The following is a 20,606-nucleotide window of genomic DNA, read 5'->3' as shown; positions in this document are numbered from 1 at the left end:
AAATATAATATATATATATTGATTTATATGCTTATAAATGCATCATAAAAATATATATTTTTTCCTGTCAGTATAATTTTTCAAATAATATTATGATATTTATAAAGTTAAGCATGCTCATTATACTTTAAGACATTACTAATTTAAAAAATAAGTAAAATATAAGTACAATAATTTCTCCCCCCCCTTTTTTTTTCTTTTTTTTTTTTTCTTATTCTAGTATTCCATTTTATTTTTTGTAATGTTTTATAGCTATTAAATTTTTTTTGGCTTATGATTATATGCATTACATAATTTTTTTTTTCTCTCTATTAAAAGATTAAACATTTTAGTTTATTTAAAATGCTTACTTCAAAGTAGCTATTAAATTTCTAATTAAAAGAAAAACTGAAAGCACTAAAAACTAAAATTATGTATTTAAAAGCTTTAGTTATATAAAGATTTTGATATATCAAATATTTTTATTAATAGTTGCGGCATTAATATTTGCTTTCATTATCATATATTTATAGATATATTTATGTATTTTATTGTTCTTCAGATATTATGTAATTCTTCTCTTAAATATATATATTGGAAAAATTACTTTCGATTATTTTATTTATTTCTTGTTGAGCTTTTGATAGTGACATTTTGGTTTCATCAGGAAATATAAAAAGTTCTCTTTCTAATGATTTCTTTCCAAATATCCATGGACTATTTGCTTCTTTGTAAAAAATTTTTTCAATTTTTACGTCATCACTATTATCTTCAAATAATTTTTTTTTTAATTCCTGATTACAAATTAATTTTAATTTTTTTTTTTCAACCTTTTTTATGTTGTCTGTTTCAGGTTGTTCTAATGTTTTTTGGTCAATTTTCTTTGAATCTTCATTTTCTAAATGCTCTGATTCAAGTTTTTCTTCATTTTTTATGTTAACATTTTCTATTTTTTCAGTTTTTTCTTTTTTCTGTATAGCTTCAATATTGTATTTTTCTGTTTTATTTTCTATTTGTATTTTTATGTTTTGATCTTCTTTTTCCTGTGTATCAATGCTTCCATTTTTTGTTTTTTGACTTTTTATTAGCAAATCCTTTTGTAGTTGTGAATCGTCTACTTTTTTTTTTAACTCTTCTATTTCTGAATGTTGTGTTTGGATTCCTATTTGTTCATTTATCTTATCGTTATTATTTTCTTTATCTTTTTCTTTATTATTTTCTTCCTTTTTTAAATTACTTTGAATACTATTCTCAAAATTAAATAATTCGTTTGACAAATTAGATTTTTTATTATTTTTTAAGTACTCGCTTTTATTAAATTTAATATTATTATATTTTATTTCAGAATCATTAAATAAAGAATGAAAATCAGCAATAATAAAAGTTTCTTCATTACTAATTTTTTTGTTATTAGAAGAATATTTAATAGAATTATTAGAGTTATTATAATAAAAAAATCGAATAGCATCTTCCTGATTTACGTGTTTTTTAAATTGTTTTGATAAATTATCATTTAGCCTTAGTAAATTATAAATATTATTAGAAGTTTCACTTGTACATTTATTTTGAACATCTATTAAAGTATCAAAATCTTCATCCTTTATTGTACATCCTTTAATCAGTAGCATCAGTAATATTTCCTTATAAATAAATACCACAAGCTTATATTTTTTTTCTCCACTTAAAGTTATTATAGGCATGAAAACAGATGATTTTTTTATTCCTAAGAGAAAACAATTTTTTTCGTCTACTGAATTACATCTCGCAAAACTCGATAAGCCACCATTTGCATTAATTGCTGCAGATGAAGCAATTTTTTTAAAAGGATATTGACTTAATTTTAAATTATTTACCGTTCCATTATATGAAACCAAATAATTATAAATAATTTTTATATCATCAACTGGCAAACTCGAATATATCAAATATCCTTCATAAAATAAGCCACCATGCTTAATCTGCTTATGATCCAATATTAAAGATGAAATTAAATTCTGAATAGAAACATAAGTATGCTTTTCAATAGGAAAAAAATGAAAACTTTGAAGCTCATTATGAATACTTATATTTTCATTCTTTATTGTATTTATATATGTAAATACATAATCATCTAAAAGAGTTTGCAAAACCTCTTTTTTTTTATTTTTACTTTCTACTGTTTTAAATTTCTTATATTTTAAAAAATTTCGAATATGACCATGTAGCAATGTAAATATTGAAATAAAATTATTCAAAATTGAATGTAATAATCTACACATTAATAATTCCATTTTGTTATTTTTATAAATATTTTTTACAATAATAGCAACAAATATATGTTTATACCATTTATTTATAACAATCAAATTGTTATTTGTTACAATATGATCTAAGTGTGATTTACTAAATTGATTGACAAAAGTTGATATTCCTTCCATTGTACTAGTGTGAGAAACCTTTATATTTTCCTCAGTTTCATTTGGATAGTAATATATAACTTTTTCTGCTTGTAGTTGTTCATCAGTCATAGATTTATCAGTTTTCTTTATATCTTCATCATAAATAAAAAAGGCTTCAACTTTTGTTTTATCCATTGATAAAAAAAAAATAGTTCTAGAAAAAAAAATGATTGACCAAAAAAAAAAATTTCTACTAAATAGTGTTTTACTTTATTTCCTTTTTAAATTAAAATATACTTATTTTAATATATTCATAATGTTTAATTTCTTTATCATTTTTTTCTTATTTATTTATTTATTTTTTTTTTTTTTTTCTTTTCTTTACCATATAATATTTTTTGTATTAGCAAGAAACATTAGTTTTATTTTTTTATTTTTTATATGTTAAATACAATTTGAAATATTTTAAAATATTACAAATATGAATATTAATATGAACGTAATATTAATTATTAAAATTATAGTTAAGAATGTTTTAAAATTTCTTTTTTTTTTTTTTTTATACACACAAATGTAAATAATTAAATATGTATTTTAAAAAATTAGCATGATGAATAAGTAGTAAATATAATGATAACATAAAAAATTATAATATTAACAAAAACATTTTAAAATTAAGAAATTATGCAAAAAGCAAATGTTAAAAATATAAAAAAAAAAAGAAATAGTAATAAATAATTCAACAAAATATAATACAGTAACAAATAATATAACAATACAAACAAAAAAAAAAAAAAAAAATGGAAAATTAAAAAGCTTTTTTTCCAAATAAATTAAATATTTAATAATATAAAAAAAGAGAAAGTACAATTTATGAATAATTAAAATTCTTTTTGTTTTTAGTTTCGGGATCTGCTAAATCAACAACTACCTAAAAATTAAATAAAATATTAAAAACAATAAATATTTAAAAAGTAAATAATAAGATATAAAATGATTAAATAAAAATATTTATAATTACTTCTTTTCCATCAATAATGTGTTTTAAATTTTTGTTTGATAAAATTTTCTTAACGCAATCACTATCTAAAAACGTAACAAAAGCTATCCCACGTGGTCTATTAGTACATACATCTATAAAAAGGAAATAAAATAAAATAAAACAATTTTCCTTTAAAGAATATTTATGTATTTCCTTTTTTTTTTTTTAATAACCATTAGGCATATATATATCTATAATCTCCCCAAATTTTTCGAAGTAATTTCTTAAAGTATCAATAGTTGTTACACTATCTAGAAAAAATATATATATATATATATATATATATTTGTATAGTTAAATTATTATGTATAAAAATAAAAATAAATTACTTAATTTAGTAACAAATAATTTATATCCCCTCTTATTCCACTCATCACCACCTGGTAGTTTACGAACATCTATAAAAAGGAAAAAGGATTATTTAATATATATAAAAAATAAATGAAATTTTTCTTCTTTTTATTATTTTACAATAAATATATATATATATACTTACATGATGAATTAGTGTTATACTTCACGTACGAAAGCAAATTTGAGGGACTTTTTAAATTATTTTCTTCAGCTACACTACTCCTTTGTGACAATATATTTTTAGTAATTATATCTAGTTAATAAAATAAATGGTAAAATAAAATTAATATTTATTATTAAAAAAAAAAAATTTATTTTAGTTATTGATGATTTACTTTGATTCAAATAATGTTTATCATAGACATAACAAGGAAATGGTATTTTTTTTGAATTATACATATTTTCATTGTATGATAATATATTGTTTGAATTTTTATAATTTAAAAAGTTGTAATAATAATTATTTTCTATATTTTGTGAACAATATGGATAAGAAGAATAAGCGTATTTAGGATTTATATTATATGAAACAGGAGGCATATATATTTTTTTTGAAGTTTTTATTTTAAAATTTGATAAAGCTAAAAAAAGAAAAAATAAAAGAAAAATATATTAAATTATATATTAAAATAAGATTTATCTTATTATTTTGTTTTTATTAGTACAATTTTCTTTAATTTTATCAAATGATGGAATAAATGAGATCGGAAGCTGTTTTTTTATTAAAATATTTTTGCTACTTATCTTATTACTCAGCATATTATAATTGGGATTTAAATTATTAAAATTCTGTAGCATTAAATAATTATCAGTATTTTTTGATTTAATTCTTATATTATTAGATTTATTATATGAATTAAATTTATTTAAATTTATGTTATTGTTGAGAGTTTTGCTTGGGAAGTTTTTCTTATTTTTCTGATTTTTAACTAAATAATGATCAGATGGTAAAGCTGTATATAAAAATAATATATATATATATTCCAAATTATTTTAAGTACAAAAAAGAAAAGAAAAAAAAATACAGAAAATAATAAAAAAATATAGTATTCTTATTTTTACGAAAAAGATGACTAGATTTATTATCTCTCATAGAAGCAACATCTACGACAATTTCTTTTCCGCAAATTATGTGTAATTTATCCTGAAGCGCCTAATAATATTTTAAAACATTTATATGTAAAAGAATTATTAAAAATTTTATGACAACAAATGTAATAATTTAAATTACTTTATCCATTGATTCTTGTGTTTCAAAGGAAACAAAACCAAATCCTTTATTTTTGTTGTTTGATAAATTTTTTGAAACATATATGTCTATTATTTTTCCATATTTGGAAAAATGTTTTTCTAAATCTTTTTTAGTTGCCTCAAAAGGTAATCTAGTTGCAAATATTCGCGGATATTTTTTTAAAACCTATTTAAAAAAAAAAAAGGAAATAAAATTTAGTGTCTTTTTTTTTTCTTTTTTTCTTTACCATATAAATAAACATAAAACATATATGTATGTATAAAAAGATAATTATATTTTTTCTTTTTAAAATTTAAAGTAAAAATATTTCAATAAAGATATTGTTATATATATATTGTTTAAACATATATTTTTAATTTATTTCATTATTATTCTCTCATCTTCCTTTTATACTTATGTTTTGTAAAAAAAAATATATATAATTAAATATAATTATTTTTTATATAATTTTTATTTACTTTTTATTATTTTTATAATTTTAAGAAAAATCTTAAAATTACATATATATAAATAAATATATTTATTTGAGTATCTATATATTTAAATGTAGAGAATATATTAATACAAACCTCATCTGCATATATAATATTATCATCTTTAATCTCAATATTCGCCTTTTCATGAGTTTCATCATTTTTTTTTTCATGTGCATTACTGCTATAATTATATTTTTCTTTTAAATACAGTTCTGTATCCAATGTGTTAGTTGGCATAAGAGATGATATATTATCTGTATTATATTTTTTTTTCTTTTTTATCTCTTCATTTTGTTTTAAAGAATTTACTTTCCTTTTAATTCTATTATCTATTTCACTGTCATATATACTCATATAATTTAAGTCATAATGATCATGACATCCATTCATTTCTTGAATAATGTTTTCATTATTTGAGATATCTATTAAACTTTCATTGTTATTATTGTTAACATCATTATTGCTATCACTATAAATGTCATTATTTTTACCGTTGTTAATCTTATCATTATTAGTAGTATTATCATTTCTATTATTATTATTATTATTATCATCATCACCATAATTATTATTATTATTATCTCTATTATTATTATTAATATCATCGCTATTATTACTTTTTCTATTATTATTTATATTTTCAATATCATTATTATTACTATTAATCCATTTATCATCACTGTTATCGTTTATATTATCATTCTTACATTTATTATTAGTAATATCACAATTACTATTATTAATATTTTCTTCGTTGTTATTCTCCTTTATATTTTTTATTTTAATATTTTTTTTTTCATTTTTATTATCTTGTAAGATATTGTTCTCATTAGATAATTTATCACAATTTTCTTCAGTAATTCTTAAGTCATCTAAGCAATTTCCTTCTAATTTTAAAAAAAAAATGTTATCATCTTTTGAATTTATATTATTAATACATTCTTTCTCATATTCTGTGCTTGATTTGTATGTAATAACATTGATATTATTTATTGATTTTTCATCATCTTTTAGTAAGGAAATGTCATTTCCTTCTTTTATATTTTTATTTAAATTAAAATCATACATATCTATATTAGAACTTTCATTCTTATTATTAAATAAATAGCTATTAACGTCTTCAGAATTAGAATTTTCTTTATTAAAAACAAAATCTATTTCTTCTTTATGAAGTCTTTTTTTTTCTTTTTCATTCAAAAAATTCATATTTAACAGTAAATAAAACATACATGTAAAAAAAAATTAAAAAATTTAGAATAGATTTTTCATTAAATAAAATTTGCAAATAAAAAAAAAAAATTTATATTTATAATTTGTGGTTAAATAAAAAATATTTTTTTTTTTTTTTTTTTTTCTTAAATTTAATAAAAAAAAAAAAAAGCCATTTACTTTTATATTATTAATTTGTTAATATTATATTAAAAATATAAAGATTCCAAACATAAGAATGCTATATTTAATTTTTACATAATATCATTAAATAATTATATATATAATAACGTATATATATATAAATATATATATATATATATATATATATATATATATATATATATATATATATATTAGAACTTTTATTGCATGTGTTGAAAATGCTATACTTTTTTAAAGTGCAAAAAAATTTTTAATGTTTCATTGATAAAATAATTAATATTTTCATTTATTTTAAAAATTTTGTCAATACAAATAGGAACTTTTTAAAGCAATATGTTTTATCGAAATAATATATCCTTTTAAAAATAATTATATAATTTTAAGACAATGATTTAATTCATTTAAGAATTCTTAATTTATTCTTTTATTAAAATTAATATCTTATATAATTAAACTAATCAAGTATGTAAACTGCATGAAATTTCAATTTTCTTCAAAGTATTTATTTTTTATATTTATTAGAAATTTGTATTGGAGAAAAGACTTTTAGATTAAAGCTTATTAATTCTTAATTTTTGAGGATTTTAATAAATTTCGTTTTCTAACATATGAAACTGATTTAAGTAGTTACTAAAATAATATTTAGTAGAATATAAATAAAGAAAATAAATATAAAAAACATATAATAAAAAAAAAAAAATATTTACTAAACATATTTGTTCAACATAAAATTCCAATTTTTTTTTTATATGATTTAATGTAAATGGACACTCATAATTAGTAAGTTTATCCATTTAGTTATATTTTATCTTCATAGTAAATTTTTGCTTTTAATTTTAATATAATTTCTGATTTTTTATAATATTGTAGATTTCCTTATTCAAATTGAATATACATTATTTCATGTCTAATTTAAAAATATTTACATGACTGATTCTTTAATATTAAATTACAAATAATATTAAAGAACAAAACAATGGTAGTAAAATTTAATATATAATGTAGTAATATGAATTAATAAGTCCATTAATAATTTTTATAAATTTATAATTATATAACTTTATTGTAATTAACTATTTTAAAAATATTAATATTTAAACTCATATTTATAAGCTATGGCTAAATTAGTTCGAACTTTAAAAATTAAAAAAATATTATAAATTCATTAAAATTTTTTTTTATATATATTATATAAAAATTAGAAACCTCTCCCTCTTCTTATTGCTCTTCCTCTTCCACCTCTATTATCCGTACCTCTGCCTCTACCTCTACCCCTTCCTATATTTCTTACTTTTTCTGTATTTATAAAAAAAAATAAAAGATATATATTTCTAAATTATAAATATTCATATTTTTTTTTTTTTTTTTAAATATACGCTCAGTTGTCTCTTCAATGGCTTGATCTATTGCTTCATCTTGAACTCGAATATATTTTATACTATTTCCTCTCACATAGCATTCTGAAATTTTCCAAAATTTATCTCCATCTTTTGATGTGCATATTATATTTTTCATATGTAAATTCATAAAACGATCGCAAAATACCAAAAATCCACTATAAGTTTCACCATTTTTTAATTCAACCATCTACATAAAAACATTATTAATATAAAAAAGAAAATATATGAGTAATTATTTATTCTATTAATGTTTAAAAAATATATTATATAAGTGTGAAAAAAAAAAAAAAAAATCACAAATTACAACTTTCATTTATTATTTCTATTTTTTTAAAATATTATAATTTCAATTAACAACTTACCACTGGTTGATTCTGAGAACATTTTAATAATGTTAAAGGAAACTAAGAAAATAAAATAAAAAAATATTTATATAATCCATTTAGAAAAAAATAAAGTAGAATTCTATATTCCTTTAAAAGCTTCAAAAGTGTATTTTTAAAATAAATAGTATATTATTATTATTATATTGTTAGAATATTTCTAGTATACTTATGAAAACAAAATTTACATATTTTAGTGCAATATATATATGAATATTATGAAAAGTTATCTTACCACCATTGTTAACGTTTTAATTTTTAATCGTTAATATATACCTTCTATGAAGAAAAAAAAAAAATTATTATTAAAATATATTTTATTAAATTAAAAATTATGTAACAACATATTAAATAAAGAACATAAAGTGAAAATAAATTATGATTTAGATCTTTTTTTTCTTTAATACTTAAATATATATATAACATTTCATTGTTTTATTACAATCATTCTTACGTATTTTCTTATAATTGATATTTCACAATTATATATCTAGAAAAACTTTAATTTCATATATTTAATAAATTACAAATTTTAATTATTTTTAAAACTAGTATCAATTCATCTCATAAAAAATAATTAGCTTATAGAAAATAATATTTATCATTATTTAAAAAAAATATATATATATATTTGCATATACTTATATAAAGATTTTTAAAATTTATGTTAAAAATACTTTAACTAAACTATTAAATGCAAAAATATACATATTCTATTAAATATAATCATAAGCAAGTAGAAATATATAAGTGTATAAAAATTATCTAATTAAAAATCTGCTTCTTCATTACTAAATATACAAAAAAGTTATATGAAAAAAAAAAAAAAATGGTTACATTATATGAATACATGTGAAAATTAATTAAAAGAAAAATATATTAAAAACATTTAAAAAATATAATATGTATTAATAATTTTTTTATAATTTATATATACATTTTCATTAACTACCTCATAGATCATAAAAAAGTTACCACTTAATAAAGGTAATGTATTTAAAAGTTTTCCTTTTCTTTATATTTATATTTTCCAAAAAAAAAAAAAATGCTTCAAATTAAATTAATATAATATTATATATTTATTTACCAAACATTGTATTCACTGTTGACTGAACAACAATTTTAGTAAGTTTATTTTTTTTGTTATCTCAATCTTTTTTATTTATATTATAAATTAAGATTAAATTCATGAAACATGTACATGATTATATAATATCATAACTTAATATCACCATACTTAATTTTATTAATTTTATTTTTTATTTATTAAAATAATTTTTATGTTATTATTAAGGATAATTAAGAAAGATAATTTCAATTTTTTTTTTTTTTTTTTTTTTTGTTCCATATATAATTTTATAAAAATATGAATAAATTTTTTTTTTTTTTGATAGGAGCAATAATGTTTTAAAAATATAAATATATAGAAAACGTTTTAATGAAAAATTGCTTGTAATATATAAAAAAAACTTATTTAAAAAAAAAAAAAAAGAAGCCAATTTAATATTTATAACTCCTTTTAGAATAAAATAAAAAATAATTTTAAGGTAACATAATTAGAGTATTGATTTCAAAGCTTTTCTGAGCTTTTCATTAGTTTGGTCTTTAGTGACACACATACTAGATTTTGTTTTATTTAAAATTTCAATACATTGATTATTCAACTCTTTCCATTCTTTGTCTTCTAACTCTTCTAATTTCTTTCTATCATTCTCATAAGCTTTCATAAAAATTTCTGTTTCCTTGTAAAAATCCTATAAAAATAATATATATATATATATATACTAAAATTAAAAATTTTCCATAATTTTTGAATTAACCTTAATTTTATTTTTATAATTATTTGCTACATCTGCTAACTCAGATTTTAATTTCTGATATAACCTATGCTTTTCTTTTATATTTTTCTCATGTTTTGTAATATTTTCTTTCAATTTTTTTAATTTTTCATCTCTTTCTTTCTTAATGATATTTTTTTCTTCATTAACATTATTTATTAAATTGGTTTTAGTATCTTCAACTAAATAATCTATCTCATTTTCGAATTTTCTTTTCGATTCTTTTGTTATCTTTTTTATTTGTTGAATCATTTGAAGAACATCTTCATCGTTCTCGTAAAATTCTGCCATATTTGTAAATTTAGAAAAACATATATAAATATGCTATTTTTTTTTTTTTAAAATGAAAAGTTGAAACAATGTAGAAAATAAAAAAAAATTAAAAAATGTAGTTAACTGTTTATAATGTCTATTTTCTTTTCGCACAAAAAATCATATACGAATAAATAAATGAAAAACAAGTTTTCATATTCTTAAATGTACTTACACAAAAAATTAATAAATAAATAAAATAAAAAGTTTATTTAAAAAAATAATTTTAGTAAATAGATTAACTTTAAAAATATAATTTTTATAATTTAAATAAAATTATAAGAATATATAGATTAAAAAATAAATCACTGAAACAATACATTTTTATAAATTTAAAATTATATTAATTTTAATTATAAAAAAAAAAAAAAGAATTATCCTTATGTTCCATCCATAAATGAAATTAATGCATCTTCTGCTTTTGTATTTGCCTAAAAAAATAATAATAAAAAAAAATTCCAATTTTTTATATAGTATATGTTGTAATTTCATAAAAATTTATACAATTGTATGTATGATTTTACTTGATCATATAACTTAGACAATGTATTTAAAATTTGTTCAAAACTAGGTCTTTTACTCTTATCTCTATTAATGCAACTTTTTATTAAACTCTAAAAATTTTTAGAAATTGTCGATAACTTAATTTTATATTTATTTGTTTCTTTTCTTATTTAATATTTTTACTTGAATAGGCATTGGAATGTTATTAAAAGATAATTCTTCTTTAGCATATCCAACTGAAGCCTTTTAGATAATAAGAAATAACATAAAATTACAAAAATTTAAAGACATGCACATATATATATATCGGTATATTAAAAAATATGTACTCTGCTCATTAAATAAAAAAAAAAAAAAAAATACCATTAAATGGGATTTAAAAGGATAATTGAAAGGAATATTATTAGATAACTATAAAAAAAAAAAAAAATTAAAATAGTAAATTAATTTAAAAATATATTATTTTCAATAATAATTTTCTTTTTTTTATTTTACCATTTCCCATAGAATTATTCCAAATGCATAAACATCGGAGTATAAATGTCTACTTTTTTTTCCTCTTAGTATCTATGATATTTAAAATATTTTTATTTCATAGAAAAATAATGTATATAAATGAATACATATTTATTTATTTATTTATTACTTCTGGTGGAGTCCAGAACGAAATATAAGAATAATGGCTACTTGGTGAAACATAAAGTTGTCTAGTATTATACTTATGAACATTATTTTTATCATCATATATATATAATAAGTCATTTGAATTTTTGTTAACAATCTTCATTTCTTTTACTCTTTTTTTATCTAAATGATTTTTGTTAAATTTTATTAATTTATTTGATAAAACAATATAAGAATAATCAATATTTGTATCAAGGCATTTTTCAATTTGTTGTATTCCAAAATCAGCTATCTTTGCATTTAATGATTCATCTAATAATATGTTGGTTGGCTTTAAATTCAAAGGATACAACTAAAAAAAAAAAAAAATTCAATGTAAATTAAAAGAAAATAATACAAAAAAAAAAAAAAGGAAAGAAAAAAATACCTTCTGTTTTTCTAAGTAAGAGCAAGCTAATGTAACATCTCTATTAAAAATAAAAAATATAAAAATAATAAAGTAAAATAAAATAAATGAATATATTTAATTCATAAGAATTTAATAAAATTTCTTGTTAATTTATTTTTATATAATTTTTTTTTTTTTCCAAATTTTTTACGTTATAATTTTCATTATCCTTTGAACACTTAGACGATTATTTCTGAAATTACTTTTTTGTGAATGAAAATATATTTGTGTTTTTAAATAAGAAAACAAAACTTTCTTTTTTTTTTTTTTTTTTTCTTTTTTTAAATAAGAGAGTAACTCCCTTTGATAAGGAGGAAAAGAATAGGGATCATTTAATTGGATTTTTTTTTTATTTTGTAATTTATAAAATTTTTTATTATTCTTGTTTATATCTCTTTGATTTATTTTCTTGAAGTTATTATTAATTTCTGATAATGGATACTCTTTTTCTGAATTAGCATTAAATACTGTTATATCAGAATCGTTAGATGAAAAACTTTGTGTTTCGTTATTGCCTTCTAATTCGTCAGCGTATACACCACATAAAACATTATTTTCATAATTAAATAAATTAAATTTATTTTTTTTATAATATTTATTGTCTCTATTATTTTTTTCAAAATACGTATTATTACTTAAACTGCTTTCTGATTCATTATTAAAAAATTTTGATCCCACTTCTGGAAATTTTAAATTGTTCTTATCACTATCACTATTTTTGATATTATTTTTATCATTTAAAACCTTACTATTATTATTTGAGGATTTTATATTAGAATAAAAATTTTTGTGCTCATTTCTGCTCTTATAATCAGTTAATGTTTTATCTAAATCTAGGTTATAGTTCATTTTATATTTTTTAAAAAAATTACTTATATAAACATGCTTATATTTTATGCAGTGCAAATAGGAGAATAAGCATAAATTTTTTAAATATTCATATACAATAAAAACAAACGGGTAACTAATAGAAATTCCCATTATTAGTACAATATTAGAATGCCTTAGTATATATAATTTATATAGTATTTTGTGTAATTTATTAAAATTTTTTATCTTACCTACTAATACTTTTATAGCTACTTCTTTTCCCATATATTTCCCTTTAAATACTCTACTTTTAAGTTTTCTATATTTCGGTGATTTATTTTTATTGTAATTATTTTCTACATTTTTTAAAAAAGGTACTTTAATATTATTCTTAAACAGAAATTTTTCTTCAATATTAAAATTTATATTGTTATCATCACTATTATTTATATCACTAATATAATAGTTTTCAATTGGATGCAAAAATATTAAATCTTCATGTGGTATTATAAAACTATATAAATAAGAAAAAGTCAAGTTATTATTCATATATATATTATTTGTATACTTTATTATTTTATTACGTGGATAAAAAATTATATCATCACTTTTGCTAGAACAAAATGAAGAAGAAGCGAGAGCTGATGAAGAAGAATATGATGATAAAGAAGATGAAGAAGATGAAGAAGAAGAGGAAGAAGAGGAAGAAGAGGAAGAAGAGGAAGAAGAAAAAGATGATGATATAGCTGATGAATGAGATATTTTTTTTAATTTTTGATTATTTATATGATTTAAATTACTTAATGAACTTAAATCTTTTTTCAAATGTAAACTTTCTGATGAAGTCAAGGAATATGAGGAACTTGAAGAGTCTTCTTTTTTACTAATATGTGAATAAATAGAAGAATCAGAAGAAGTTACTGTAGATGATGTGAAAGATGATAATGTGGATGAACACGAATAAGAAGAATTTTTATTTGAATCATATGAGGAATAATTTATTAAAGACAATTTTTCATGAAAGTTGTAAATAAATTTTTCTTTATCTATTTTTTTCTTTTTTTCCTCATTTTTATTTTCCTTTTCTTTTTTATTCTCTTCTTTTTCTTTCTCTTCATTTTCTCTCATTTTTTTTTTTTCTTTTTTTTTTTTTTTCTTTTTTTTTTTTGCGTATGTGTTTGTTTCTTTTATATAATTTAGGGTGGGGTTATCTAAATTTATTTCAGATGCACCATTTTCTATTTTATTTGGTTTTCTAATAGAATTAGAGGATACACATGTAAATGAATTCAAATTTTCTGAAATTAAAACATCTTTACAATGCAAATGTTTGTTTTCCATTTCTATTCCTTCATTTAAATGTTCCAAGAGAAATTTAGAATTTTTATTTTCACTATTTATCTCTGTACTATTATTTTCTTTCTGTAACGTATTTTCATCAATTACATTATTTATTTTTTTATTCATCTTTTTTTTTTTTTTTTTTTTTTTTTTTTTTTTTTTTTTTTTTTCTAATATGATTTTCGTATTCTTCTAAATTCAGACACGTTAATAATCTTTTATTATAAGCCATTATTCTTAAATTCTTTATTAACTGTAATAATTTTATTGCATGCCCATAAGATAGTATACCTAGATTGTTTCTGATAGTATTTAAATTTAAATTATTTAATTTATATCCAGTAATATTATTTTTATAAATAGCTATTATCCATTTAATAGGTACATTACATAATACAAGCCACTGAACTACTTCTTTTCTTTCCCATAATTCATAATTTTCTATATTAAGATTTTCATTTTTATCTATAAAACTTCTTAAAGTATCTGTTGTTTTTTTTTTTTTTTTTTTTCCCTTTTCTTTATCCTCTAAATTAGAATTAAATTCTCTGTCTTTCATTTCATTGTGATTTTCTTTTCTTACTTCTAGATAATCGGAAATGTATTGTCTCTTTTTTTTATTTTTATTATTATTTTTTTTTTTTTTTAAGATATTAATGAGACTTGAATCTGATAATGAAGAATCGTAAGAACTTGAACAAAATAAATCTTTAATTTCCTTCTTTTTTATGTTTCTTTTTTTATTATTATAAATATCAATTTTATTTGATTTATCATCATTATAATTATTCTCGCCATTATTTATATATGCATTATTACCATTTTCTGTTTGTCTATTTTCATTTATATTACCATTTATATCAAAACTTTCTCTTTTAATAAAATTATTTTTAACAGATTTTATGTTAATATCTTCATTCTCATTATTATTATTATTTTTTTTTTCATTATTATTTACTATTTCATTATTATTTTTATTAATTTGATCTGTACCTTTCATTTCTTGACTATTTCTTTTATGTAGTATTTTTTTTTTTTTTTTTTTATTATTCTTAGCGGTATTATAAATTTTACATGATTCTATTACACCATTATTATAAAAAAAATAAAATACTGTATTACTATTGAATGGATTAATTTTCAATTTCTTAAAAACTTTATCGTCTTTCCAAGTACATTTATATTTTGTTAATTTCCTATCAATATATATTCCTCTTCCATTTTTTTTTCCATTCAAAAAATAACCGTAAAATGATTCTCCTGAATTATATAAAATTAATCCTTTTCCATTTGGTAAATTATTTTTATTTAACTCTCCAATGTATTTATAATTATCAAATTCAACATAATTATTTGCCTTGCTACCATCATTACCCATTGTTCATCAAATAAAAGAAACAAAAAAAGAAAAAAAAAAAAAGCGCTTATATTTTCATAAAATAATAATTTAAAATCATTTTTTCAACTAACATATATTTTTTTAATTTTTATATCTTTAAATCAGTAGAATTCAATTTTTTTAATGTAGCAGTATTTATAATGAAATATAAAAAAAATTTTTTTAATAATGTTTTATATCTAAAAAATAAAACAATTATATAGTGATACAACGAAAAAAAAAAAAATAAATAAAATAAAATAAAATAAAAATACAAATAATAATAAAGTAAAATAAAATAAAAATTAAACAGAATAAAATAAAATATGTACTAAAAAAAAAAAAATTACTTGAAATTTTTAATTATAAATTTATAATACATATAGGAATAAAGTATTACATAAATGTATAAATAATTTAAAATCAATAAATAATAAAAATTCCTTTGTGTGATATACAGAGAAAAGTGTAAAATCAGCAAAATAAACTGTCTAGAAGAAGTGTAAATAATAATTATTTTATAATTTAAAATTTTATTGTTTCTTCTATCGGTATGTGAATTTTTTAAGTATATCGGTTACTTTAATATTTTAATATTATATATTTATTCATGAATTTGATCAATAATCGTCTGTTCATTTATTCATCTATTAATATATTTCATTTATTCATTTATTGGTTAATAAAAGCTATTATTAACCTTTTATAAAATAAGCATAGCTGTATATATATATGGAAATATTCCAGTTGGATATGTACTAACCTAAATAAAACATGTACTGAACAGAGTTACATAGTCATCACAATGTTTCAAACAAATGAAAATTAAAAAATTCATAAAGATGAATTGTTTTAAATTTTTCGAATATCTCAAATTAAAATAATTTTTTTATTCATATATTTCTCTTCTTTTTTTTTTTTTTTTTTACTCTGTTTTTACATAATTAAAATTTTTACAAAGATATTTATTATAAATTTTATACATGTAAACATTCTATAGGGAATAATATATATAGTAAAAAAAATTGAATGGCAAAAAAAGGAGACAAAAAAAGGAAAAAATACTGCTGAAAATCAATAGGAATATTTGAGTATACAATGAAATATTAATAGAGAAAATATTTCATTAAATATATATTATGTTCATGTATGTAAGCTGTTTATTATATATTATGTATATTTTACATGTGAATACTTATACATTTAAAGTTATGTTTATTTAAGTAACTGCAAATTAAGCTTCCGCATAATAGAAATAATTCAATCCAATTAAATTAGTATAATAATTTATACTTGTTCTATATTAATTTACTTATTTAATACTATAGAAAAGTCTTTGAACAGGTAATTATTAAATCATCGATTCATATAAGTATTCATAAATTTTAAGAATTTTTTCTTTTTTTTTTTTTTATGTAACATTAGATGAATTAAAATATTTATTTTTATTAGCTCGAAATTTTATTTTAGTAAATACATATTATATTGAAAAAATGAAAAAAAAAAAAAAAAGTATATCTCCTTTTTAAATTTATTTATTATTTTTTTTTTTTTTTATTCAAAATTTTATTAAATTAAGAAAAAAAAAAATTTAATAATTTCTTTATTGAATATATAGGAATGAAAAAAATGTGAATAAATATTTTTCCTTTTCCTTTTTTTTACTTTTTTAATTGTATTGTTTATTTAGACTAGTAGAAGCATAAAATATATTTTTTTTTATAAGGTTTTATAAATATAATTGTACAGAAACAAAAAAAAAAAAAAATGAATAAAATAAATACAAACATTTTAGACAATTTTGAAAAATTAATAAAACTTGAAAATATATATGAAAATAAAGAAATAGAATTATGTTATGAACATTTAAATAAAGATGAATTAGTTGAAAAAGGTATTTTGTTGAGTAACTTAACTATTAAAACTGCTACAAAGTATAGTGACAACAAAAATTCATATGTTCTGAAATTAGTAAAAAAAAAAAGAAATATTGATACCAATGATTTAAGCGATGATGAAAATTTAGACAATTTTAATAACAATTTATTTAGCAAAGGTAGTATAGTACACTTTTCAAAAAAGAGAAAGAAATATATATTAAGCAAAGAAAAAAATATAAATAGTTCTATGATATCTGATATTGTAAATATATATGTATGTACTGTTCATAAAATTAAGAAAAATCAAATTAGTATATTAATTAGAAATATCAATGATTTATGTAAAGAATTAAGCGTAAGTAACACATATTTATTAAGTGACAAAAGTTACTTTGATGTTTGCCTAGTTAATAGTGAAATATCTGTTCAAAGACAGCTTCATGCTATTAATCTAATGAAGAACAATTTACAAAATCCATCAGATATTTTGAAAATTTTATTTATGGATAAATGCCCAACTCAAAGTCCATTTTTGAAAGAGATTTTAAATATCTTCGATAAATATGAAAAGAATGAAGGAAAACAAAATGAATTAGATGGAGGGGAAAAAAAGGTTGATAAAATGAAGTGTAATTCAGATAAAGACTTAAAAATTTGTTTAAATGAAAAGAGAGAAAATGAATCAAATGATAAAATAGAAATTTGCTTGACTGAGAAAACTAATAGAAATGACGATTTTACAGTAAAAGAAGATATTGAAAATATACAAAATTATATATATAAATGTGATAAAATGGAATGGGGTAATAAAAATTTAAATAATAGCCAAAAAAAAGCAGTATACTTTTGTTTATATTCTAACAATATTTTTTGTATTCACGGGCCCCCAGGTACAGGTAAAACAACCGTATTATGTGAAGTTATTTTTCAATTGATTAAAAAAAATTTTAAAATGTTAGTAACTGGCCCAAGTAATGTTTCAGTAGATAATATTTTAGATAAATGTATTAAGATGAATATTAAGAATGTTGTTAGAATTGGTTTAAAATCTAAAATAAAAAAAGAGCTGTGGAATTATAGTTATGATGAAAAAATAAAAGAATGTGATAGCTATAAGCTATGTGAAGATATTGATAAAGATATTGAAAAACTAAAATTAGAGATTGCAAAATTAAAAAGTAAAAAAAAATCAGAAAAAAGTATATATGATAGAAAATGCATAACGAATCTAAAATATGAGATAAGATTATTAAATAAAAGTCGTAAAAAAAAAAGAAATGTTTTTTTTAATGAACTGATGAATAAAAATAATGTTTTAATCACCACATGTTCTAGTAGTTCTAATTACGAATTAAATAAATTTGTTAAATATTCTAATTTTTTATTTGATGCAGTATTTATTGATGAATGCTGTCAGTGTACAGAGCCTTTGTGTTATATACCTATTTCTTTTTCAAAAAAAAATGTTTTTTTATTTGGAGATCATAAGCAATTATCTCCATTAATAAAATATGATAAGCATAATAACAAATTGAATATAACATTATTCGAGAGATTAATTAAAAAATACCAAAATAAGATTTCTTTTATATTAAATATACAATATAGAATGAATGATCTTATTTTAAAATGGTCGAATAAAATATTTTATGATAATAAATTAATTTCTGATGATTCATGTAAGTGTATAACTGTAGGTGATCTTACATCTAACACTAATGAGAAAAAAAAAGAAGTTAATAAAGAAAATAATAAAAAAAATAATAAAAAAAATAGTAAACAAAGGAAAGACAAAAAGATGGATATTATAATAAATAAAAATACTAATGATATGATAAAAAATTACTCTTTTTGCCCCATTACATGGATAGAAACGGATGGATTTGATGAATTTCTAGATGATACTAATGATTTAGATATGATAAATTCAGAAATAAAGGAAAAAAAGAATCAACAAATTAATGATCAGTCAAAAAGTGTTCCCGAAAAAATAGAACAAGAGAATAAAAAGAAACATAAAAAGGAGTATGAAACAAATGAAGAAAATCCTAAATCAAATTGTAAGTCTAAATTTGAAAAAAATATAGAAAACTCTTATAAAAGCAACGATGATGTCAATAATGATAATAAGAAAGGTGATGTTGATAATATAGTCAAGTCTGACGAAGACAATTTAAAGAAAAAGTATAATAATGATTATTTTAATAGTAATTATAGTGAAGAATCAAATGAATTTAATTCATTAAAAAATTTGAAAGATAATGAATTAACTGATATTGTAAAAATAGATATTGATGATATTATAAATTTAAATAATAAATCGCGTAGTAACAGTGGTGAAGCATATATTATATATAAATTAATAGAACGAATGGTTAAAATAAATAATATAAATACTAATTATATATGTGTTATAACACCATATTCAAAACAAATGAATTTATTAAGAAGTATATTTTATGATAATTTTTATGAAGATAAAAATTATAGTAATGTTTATAAAAACATTGAAATATCAACTGTAGATTCCTTCCAAGGAAGAGAAAAAGAAATTGTTATATTCTCTTTAGTATGTTCGAATTATTTTAAAAATATAGGTTTTTTAAAAGATTACAGAAGATTAAATGTTGCAATTACAAGAGCAAAAAGGCACGTTGTTGTAATAGGTAACTCAGATACTATATCTAATGATACTGTATTGAATGAATTATATGAAACTATATTAAATTATGGAAAGGTTTATTTAGTTAATGAAATTATTGATATAGAAGAAATGATTATAAACAATTAAATTTTTTTTTTTTAAGTATATTTTTAACAAATAATATGTAAA

At 18.4% G+C, this 20,606-nt stretch overlaps 6 protein-coding genes across 6 annotated transcripts; 1 reads left to right on the top strand and 5 right to left on the bottom strand.

Annotated features, from left to right (window-relative positions):
* Positions 1–560: 560 nt before the first annotated feature.
* PRELSG_0904400 (conserved Plasmodium protein, unknown function) lies at positions 561–2,552 on the bottom strand (the record flags this gene model as incomplete). The annotated part of the gene is made up of 1 exon (XM_028676467.1): positions 561–2,552. The coding sequence occupies one exon, from the start codon at positions 2,550–2,552 to the stop codon at positions 561–563; it is 1,992 nt and encodes a 663-aa protein (XP_028532953.1).
* A 676-nt stretch (positions 2,553–3,228) lies between these two features.
* Positions 3,229–6,687, bottom strand: PRELSG_0904300 (nucleic acid binding protein, putative; the record flags this gene model as incomplete). The annotated part of the gene is made up of 10 exons (XM_028676466.1): positions 3,229–3,288; positions 3,379–3,491; positions 3,573–3,650; positions 3,729–3,797; positions 3,896–4,006; positions 4,089–4,334; positions 4,506–4,706; positions 4,816–4,906; positions 4,985–5,170; positions 5,575–6,687. 10 exons carry the CDS (start codon positions 6,685–6,687, stop codon positions 3,229–3,231), a joined length of 2,268 nt encoding a protein of 755 aa, XP_028532952.1.
* Positions 6,688–8,053: 1,366 nt separating this feature from the next.
* Positions 8,054–8,879, bottom strand: LSM4 (U6 snRNA-associated Sm-like protein LSm4, putative; the record flags this gene model as incomplete). Its single annotated transcript, XM_028676465.1, has 4 exons — positions 8,054–8,151; positions 8,232–8,442; positions 8,618–8,659; positions 8,874–8,879. The coding sequence occupies 4 exons, from the start codon at positions 8,877–8,879 to the stop codon at positions 8,054–8,056; spliced, it is 357 nt and encodes a 118-aa protein (XP_028532951.1).
* Positions 8,880–10,194: 1,315 nt separating this feature from the next.
* On the bottom strand, positions 10,195–10,767 carry PRELSG_0904100 (conserved Plasmodium protein, unknown function; the record flags this gene model as incomplete). The annotated part of the gene is made up of 2 exons (XM_028676464.1): positions 10,195–10,392; positions 10,459–10,767. The coding sequence occupies 2 exons, from the start codon at positions 10,765–10,767 to the stop codon at positions 10,195–10,197; spliced, it is 507 nt and encodes a 168-aa protein (XP_028532950.1).
* A 401-nt stretch (positions 10,768–11,168) lies between these two features.
* PRELSG_0904000 (protein kinase, putative) lies at positions 11,169–15,893 on the bottom strand (the record flags this gene model as incomplete). Its single annotated transcript, XM_028676463.1, is given in 9 exon segments — positions 11,169–11,219; positions 11,313–11,402; positions 11,476–11,535; positions 11,656–11,703; positions 11,788–11,859; positions 11,939–12,268; positions 12,344–12,383; positions 12,516–14,632; positions 14,637–15,893. Coding segments are annotated over 9 exon segments (4,065 nt in total).
* Positions 15,894–17,660: 1,767 nt separating this feature from the next.
* PRELSG_0903900 (dna2/nam7 helicase family member, putative) lies at positions 17,661–20,564 on the top strand (the record flags this gene model as incomplete). The annotated part of the gene is made up of 1 exon (XM_028676462.1): positions 17,661–20,564. The coding sequence occupies one exon, from the start codon at positions 17,661–17,663 to the stop codon at positions 20,562–20,564; it is 2,904 nt and encodes a 967-aa protein (XP_028532948.1).
* Between the last annotated feature and the right edge of the window lie 42 nt (positions 20,565–20,606).

This window comes from Plasmodium relictum (assembly GCF_900005765.1).
Source record: "Plasmodium relictum strain SGS1 genome assembly, chromosome: 9".
In the NCBI taxonomy this organism is placed as follows: domain Eukaryota; phylum Apicomplexa; class Aconoidasida; order Haemosporida; family Plasmodiidae; genus Plasmodium; species Plasmodium relictum.
The sequence above is the reverse complement of the archived record's forward strand: the minus strand, read 5'-3'. Positions and strand labels throughout refer to the sequence as shown.